Here is a 7,695-nt window from a genome sequence, read left to right as displayed (position 1 = left end):
AACATATAAAAAAGAAGACAAGATATCACACATGAGCACACAAAAAGCAAGACTGCCTCAATACAAAATAGCTTATTGTCCTTTTATTGTAATGGGAACTGCTGCACGTAACCCTGACCTAAACAGCTGCTAACCCACTTCTGCCCTGCTTCAAATGCTAGCGATTTAGATGTCTCATCTATTGTAACAGTGCAGAAACAGCTGAGAAAGACACATTAATGATTGGCCTCGAGTTCGTGTGGCCTTGAGTGTATAGTCCACAGAATTCATGATGGAATGAGAAAGCTAAATTATGGGATTATGGGATCAGATTACAAATTATGAGAAAATGAAAGAGAGAAAACGACTCATAAAAAAAAGGTAGAGGTAATAAACACGCAAAGAGGATAATTTCTTTGGGCGAAAACTTTAGAACGCTGATGGGGCAAACAGGATGTCTAGGGTTTGGTAAAACTTTTCAAAGAAATCGAGACAAGCTACGTGTTTGAAAATAGTCAGCATCTTCCCACTCAAATGCCATTTTAAACTCACAGGAAATCAAATGTTAAATTAATCATAATGTTCACAGGTAGATAATGAGAGAATCAATCTGAGTAAGATCCATGTGAATTTAAGTCAGCACATGACACATACATGAGAATGTGCAGAGAGGAACTGGGAAAGTCTTCATGATCATTGCCAGGACAAAGATCTGTTTTTCAATTAATGACTTTTGTCTTTCGTTCTTGGATCAACATTACTGTAACATTTCTATCTGTGTGGGCTGTATGTACATTTCGATTTCACATCTAACTCTTCTACTCTGTTGTATTGACACCTGTGCAACATTTTCAGTGTGTATCATATTTTATTTGAACATACATAAACTATATATGAACATATAGGACTTGAACAGGCATTGAGGAAGTGACATGAAAAAGCACATCCGCACACATACCAACATACCAGTTTACACACACACACACAAACATATACATGCAGTTTGAATGAAACTACAGTATGTCACATGCATTTTTTTTTGTTACTGGAAGACTGGGAAAATATGTCCTATGCTGAATGGTGTTGGCTTTGTAATAACTGTTTTTTCTTAATGCAGTGAGCGAATTAATTAAAAATACAACTTTTATAACTTTTATACCTCAGAGAAACTCATTGTATTTTTTACATCAACATGCAAAATCATTATTTTATCCTACTATAAAAATAGTTAGTTCAGAGGTAAACATACTTGCCATCATTAAATTAGCAAATAGTAAACAAATTTGCGGTGAAAAAAGAAAAACAAAAGAATCTTAGCTTGATGTTTACAGGAAACTTCCTGCCAACACAGCGATTTCTCCAACATTACGCCCTAATCAGTCACACCGAATGTTCTTACGTAATTTCCCCTTTCTTTGAGCTATGCACTCAGAACCACCGTCACCCCCCCCGCCCCCCCCCCCAACACACACACACACAAAGTTTATAGCTTTGTGACAGGCACCTGATCAGAGACACTAAATGCTCCTATATAAACTCCTTTATTCTCACATACCCGCACACCACAGGTGCCTTTAAGACTTGAAGAGAACTTACTGTACATACCAACACAAGTAAGTGTTCAAATTCTGAAATGCAGAACAGATGTGGAGGTTTAATTTTAGACTTCAATCATTGAAACCAAAATACTGCATGTGGAGATATGTGTGGGAGTATTAGAGAAGAAATGAAACAATGAAATAAGACAGTTGGTTCTGTTTCTCTATCTGATCTCACATTTGCACATCTCTTTCTCTGTGCAGGATGAGGGTTTTGGTTGTTGCTGCTGCTGTTCTGGCTGTGGCCAGTGCTGCCAGTCTGTCTCTGGAGGACATGGAGTTTCGGGCATGGAAACTGAAATTTGGTAAGAAAGCAATGGAAAAATGTCCTTCTTAAGTTGAATTAAACAGCACAGGGGAAAATATTCTCCTGCTTCAACTCATTCACGGAATAGCCTTACCAAACTAGCTTGTGAAAAAGAGATCAAACACTTAAGCAATTCAGACAATGAGGAAAAGCAGTAGAATTTTGTGGAATTTCACAATTATTCATTGTGTCCTGTCAAGTTGTACAAGATATGGCATAATTTGACTCAGCAAAACATCTGACACAGTTACGAAGTTATTTGCCCAGGACTTGTCAAGCAGGTTCTTGAAGAAATGTGAAAATGTGCCATTGTTTGAGTCCGAAGACAAACTGCATTCTTGTTAAGAAGAGAAAACTTAAATTAGTGTCTATTAAATGTACTTACAAAGTTTTTGCAAAACGTTAAACATTTACATATTAAATTAATTATTTTACATATTATATGATTTCTTTACATATTCATTAAAAAAGTACATGAATTAAGCAGCATTTATTAGAATGAATTGATAACATTGTTAGTTTATTAAAACTACTAAAACTAGTAAAACAGCATTATAAACAATGCAAACAAACAAACAAACAAACAAACAAAAAAACAGCAATTTTTTTTAAACACAATGCATCATCAGCTGTGTTTGTGTGCATCAGGTAAGAGCTATAGTTCTGGGAAGGAGGAGGCACAGCGTAAATTGACCTGGTTATCTAATCGCAAATTGGTTTTGGTTCACAACATTCTGGCAGACCAGGGACTCAAATCCTACAGACTCGGCATGACATACTTCGCTGATATGGTAAGAAATAAAACAATAACTTCAGAAATCATCATAATTCGAGTAGTAAAACTCATGACCAAAATGACCCTTCTCTCTCCCTCTATTCTCTCACAGGACAATGAGGAGTACAGACAGGTGGTGTTTCATGGATGCCTAGGCTCCTTCAATACGTCTAAGGCCCATGGTGGTGCTACATTTGTCCAGCAGGCAGATGGCATTGCACTGCCCGATTCTGTGGACTGGAGGGACAAGGGCTACGTGACTGACGTTAAGGACCAGAAGGATTGCGGATCATGCTGGGCTTTCAGTGCAGTAAGTCACAACACATCTGCAAGAAACATCAATGCTACTGTATTTAAAGACAGATCTTATATGAAAAAGGGGTTTTAAAGATACAGTGCACAATCATTCCAACCATAGGACGTTAAAGGGACAGTTCACCAAAAATTAAAATTCTGTCATAATTTCTGTCTTCATTTAACTTTCTTTTACGGGGAACACAAAAGGAGATGTTAGGCAGAATGTTAGCCTCAGTCACTATTCACTGTCTTTGCATCTTTTTACCCTACAATTGAAACAAATGGTGACTGAGGCTAACATTCTGTCTAATATTAAAATTTTTAGTGTTCCACAGAAGAAAGAATTTTCATTTTTGCATGAACTATCTCTTTATTTAAGTGAAATTTGACCCTTATTCCAGTAACTATATTGGTACATCTCATACTTCAACATACAACCAATCACTGGCATAGTTTCACATAGATACAGCTTCTCACACAATTGTTTTTCTCTTTGCCTCTTTTTCTGCCTCTTATGTCTTTCAGACTGGTTCTCTGGAGGGTCAGACATTCAAGAAGACAGGCAAACTGGTGTCTTTGAGTGAGCAGCAGCTTGTGGACTGCTCTGGTGATTATGGGAACATGGGCTGTGGAGGGGGACTAATGGATCAGGCCTTCCAATACATTGAAGCCAATAAAGGTCTGGATACTGAGGACTCCTACCCTTATGAGGCCCAGGTGAGTCCTTTTGCATGTTTGTGAGGAAAAAAATAGAATTAATAATCCCGCTGGACAAACAACTTTATTATGTTGCAGATTCCTCCAGATTAATTCCTTCCGAGTTTGGAGATAACTGATTTCATGCTAAAATATCCAGTCAATGAACTGCACCTCTCTCTCTTTCTCTTTTTTTTTTATTAAACATTTTGTTCATCAATATTCTCCACACAGGATGGTCAGTGCCGTTTTAACCCAAGCACTGTGGGTGCCACATGCACTGGATATGTAGATATCAATACTGGGGATGAAAGTGCACTACAGAAGGCTGTTGCCACAGTTGGCCCTATATCTATTGGCATCGATGCTGGACACAGCAGCTTTCAGCTCTATGAATCAGGTAACTATCATCTGACTGTTAGCTGCCTGTCATTTCCAAACTTTTTATAAGCATAGGTATAACTTACTAAAAGTCATAATATACTCATTTAAGTCCAAACTTGTCTGACTTTCTTTCGTGGAAGACCAAAGAAGTTTAACATAATGTACCAGCTGCTCTTTTCCATAGCATGAAAGTTAATGTGAACCAGGGGCTGTCAAGCTCCAAAAAGGCCAAAAAAGCAATGTAAAATCATTATAATAGTTGTATATTTACCCAGGATACATATTCCAAGTGTTCTGAAGACATACTATAGCTTTGTGTGAAGAAAAGACTTAAGTAGATTGAAGTAATTATTCACCGAAACTCTTTCCCTGAAAATCTTGCTTTGCATGATTTGCTTTAAATAGCTCTTTTTCCTTTTCATGCAAGAAAGGCATACAGGTTTTGAAAGACATGAGGTTGAGCTATGTGGGTAAACTATTTCTTTAAACCAAAGAATACTGTATCCAGCTGTAACTAAATAGCTTTTACTGTTGCAATTTGCTAAAGTTGTTCTGAGTGTCAAGATGAACTGCCTAATTAATAGACAAACTGATATATGAACTTTCTATATATATGATGAACGTTTCTAGGTATCTATAATGAGCCAGACTGCAGCAGCACTGATTTGGATCATGGTGTCCTGGCCGTTGGTTATGGAACTGAGGGTGGAGACGACTACTGGCTGGTCAAGAACAGGTAAACAAAAACTAGATAGAATATAATGAAACAAACAAACAAACAATATATATATATATATATATATATATATATATATATATATATATATATATATATATATAAGAAATCAAAGAATCAGTTGGACAATTAGTCAGCCATCAAACTGACAAGACTATACAGAATAGTTATCAGAGTTGGAATATTAGCATAATTGACTTAGCAAGAGCTGCAGTTTATTGCCAACTATTTTGCATTAAGATCCTGTAACTAGCAGTTGAGTTGCTGTACACAATTGCACAACTGAGAATTGCACAATACACCGGCAGCAACTAAACACTAATAATGCTATGATTTTAGCTGGGGTCTGGACTGGGGTGACAAGGGCTACATCAAGATGTCTAGGAACAAGAGCAACCAATGTGGTATTGCTACTGCAGCCAGTTATCCTCTGGTATAAAGGTGAGCGCATCACTTACATGATTTTATGGTTAATGCACTATGAACTAACATGAACTAGTAATGAGCAATTTTATTTTTTATTAACTTACATTAACAGAGATTAATAATGCTATAAACAGTGTATTGTTAATTGTTTGTTCATGATACCTTATGAATTAACTAATGTTAATAAATGGAACTTTATTGTAAAGTGTTACCATTACTATTATTATTATATATTTAGGCTAATTATATACTTTATGTTTCTACAACAGTTTTCTGTTTCGTCAGGCACCACGTGCTTGTGAAAGTTTTAGTCCTTATTTAGCGACTTGTTAGCAACATCATTTTTTTTTTAAACACAGTGGCTGCAAAATTCCCGTTTGAGGCATGACTGTGTGTAATTTATGTTATAGAACAAAACGTCCATGTATCTTTAAGTAATGCTTACCACAGACCTTATTTTACTCCTAATTTGAAAACCCCCATAAAAAACCCATAGGAAATTCCTGAGGAAACCCATGGCAAATTAGCCTTCTGTGTTCGCCTACAGATTGATGTCATGGCTGAACAGCTCTAATAAGAATGAAATAACTGATGCATATATGTAAATTTTTTATGTTCTGCAGGTCAGGAAAGGGCAACATGGGATCAGAGGAGATTTAAACCGTTTGAATGATTCTTCAAAAATACCTCATAATCATACTATTAATTTATTTGTATTAAAATAGGAAAATGTTCTAATAAAAAACTCCTTGACTAGGAGAACAATACATTCATGTAAAATAGTGAATAAATGTTTCTGAAAAGTAATACATTTCTGTGGTGATTTCTTTGAGCTTTCAGTGTCTATAAAATGAGTGAACGATACACTGTCAAAAACACAATGGAGCTGCTAGTCATAAGGAGTGATTTCAATTCTGAAAAAAAATATCAAAACATGTTTTGAATAAAACTGAAATAAATGATCAGCACAAAAATGTATATAGACCTATGAGCTCTGACTGTGCTCTTTCTCTCTTTTTTACTGGTCTCAGTCTTGCCCATCTTATGAAAGAAATTAAAGGGATAGTTAACCTAAAAATGAAAATTCAGTCATTGTTTACTCACCCCTGTGTTGTTATAACCCGATATGACTTTCTTTCTTTTTCTTAACACAGTGAGCCTGTTTACATGCACACCAATACGCTGATTACTCTCTAAAATCAGCTTTTTTAAAAAACCTGTCAAGGCAAGAAAACCGTGTTTACATGAAATTTGAAATAATCGCGTTATTCTCTGCTTTTGATGTCAAACCATGAAGAGATGTGCTCAAAACGTGCGCACATTGGATAAGCCAGTAAGTACACCGGGTAAGGTGTTTTCATGACATGCAAAATAAACGTAATGGGCAAAAATCTACCCATGTAGATCGTGTTATTCATAAGCGGTTTATGGCCATAAAGGAACGATAAAGGAATGCAGTTTATTGAGTTTACATGACCGCACGCGTTGTCGGCTTATTGAACATAATCGGCGTAAGAACGTGCATGTAAACGTGCTCATTGTGAAAAAAAATGTGTTTCTCCTCCTTAACTTCGGTAACTATTGGTAATGCGGCATTCTGCTCAACGAAATGTGTGATACAGCCACTCCGTATCCATTCATGAGGCTCCGAGTGCAGTTTAGTGCTACTAAGTCTGCGAACAAACCTTTTCAGTGACGAAATTGATTAAAATCCAAATAGATCTTCGCATCATTCGCACGTGGAGGGGTAATCAATGACACGTGAGCAAAAGCAAGCAAGAGAGGAATATATTTTCTGTGTAAAATTAGTAAACTTTTGAAGTCCCTCACACCTATATACGAATGTTACTCTGGCAGTAAAATAAACAATTATTAATTGTACCCCGCCTTTATTCCGTTTTTTTAACACCAGATAGAAAAGTATTATTTGTAGGGAAAAACTTCAGGCAATTGCAGAATAGTCCCATAAGTCACGTACTATAAACACTTTATACACTGTATACACAAATTGTGCATCATACATTAGAATGAGTGCACTGCTATGGGCTTAAAAGATGCAAGAACTGTGCAGAACTTTTTATCTTCTGTCTTCCATGTTCTACTTAAAGGCTGATATGATCCCTGTACCAAAAATAAATGCACACCCCTGCTCAGTTGAATAGGCTATGTAAGCCTGTATACTGGCAAAGCAGATTTCCTTGAATCCCAGTTAACACTCAAAATCCCTTCATCAAAACTTATAAACATGTATGATTTTGCAAATCAATATGTACTAATTTGCAGGCGCAGCATTTTGCTGTCATTTTCAATGACAGATCATGCACAGAAAAAACGAAGCAATAAATGTTTGTACATTTAAAAATCTTTTCTTTACGTCGATTTAGTAGCAAGCATTTAAACAATTTCATCTTTAAAAAAATTGTCTCCACTATATACAGAGCACCCCCACTATTTTCAGAAGCACCCTCTGTGATTTTGATCTGGAACTGGACCTGTT

The 7,695-nt window shown here is 36.2% G+C and overlaps 1 protein-coding gene across 1 annotated transcript; it reads left to right on the top strand.

Annotated features, from left to right (window-relative positions):
* Positions 1–1,459: 1,459 nt before the first annotated feature.
* On the top strand, positions 1,460–5,955 carry LOC127455109 (procathepsin L-like). Its single transcript, XM_051722707.1, has 9 exons — positions 1,460–1,592; positions 1,782–1,882; positions 2,533–2,675; positions 2,772–2,969; positions 3,482–3,673; positions 3,887–4,052; positions 4,667–4,772; positions 5,112–5,213; positions 5,822–5,955. Exons 2-8 carry the CDS (start codon positions 1,783–1,785, stop codon positions 5,209–5,211), a joined length of 1,005 nt encoding a protein of 334 aa, XP_051578667.1. The 5' UTR covers positions 1,460–1,592; position 1,782; the 3' UTR covers positions 5,212–5,213; positions 5,822–5,955.
* Positions 5,956–7,695: the final 1,740 nt, after the last annotated feature.

This window comes from Myxocyprinus asiaticus, chromosome 17, assembly GCF_019703515.2.
Source record: "Myxocyprinus asiaticus isolate MX2 ecotype Aquarium Trade chromosome 17, UBuf_Myxa_2, whole genome shotgun sequence".
NCBI lineage: Eukaryota > Metazoa > Chordata > Actinopteri > Cypriniformes > Catostomidae > Myxocyprinus > Myxocyprinus asiaticus.
This window is presented reverse-complemented; position numbering and strand designations above follow the sequence as displayed.

Excerpts from the sequence above, each read along its gene's own strand:
- LOC127455109 (XM_051722707.1), top strand. The coding sequence starts at position 1,783 with ATGAGGGTTTTGGTTGTTGCTGCTGCTGTTCTGGCTGTGGCCAGTGCT. Across the intron at positions 2,676-2,771 it reads TGACATACTTCGCTGATATG|GACAATGAGGAGTACAGACA; the intron begins GTAAGAAATAAA and ends ATTCTCTCACAG. Across the intron at positions 4,053-4,666 it reads CTTTCAGCTCTATGAATCAG|GTATCTATAATGAGCCAGAC; the intron begins GTAACTATCATC and ends GAACGTTTCTAG.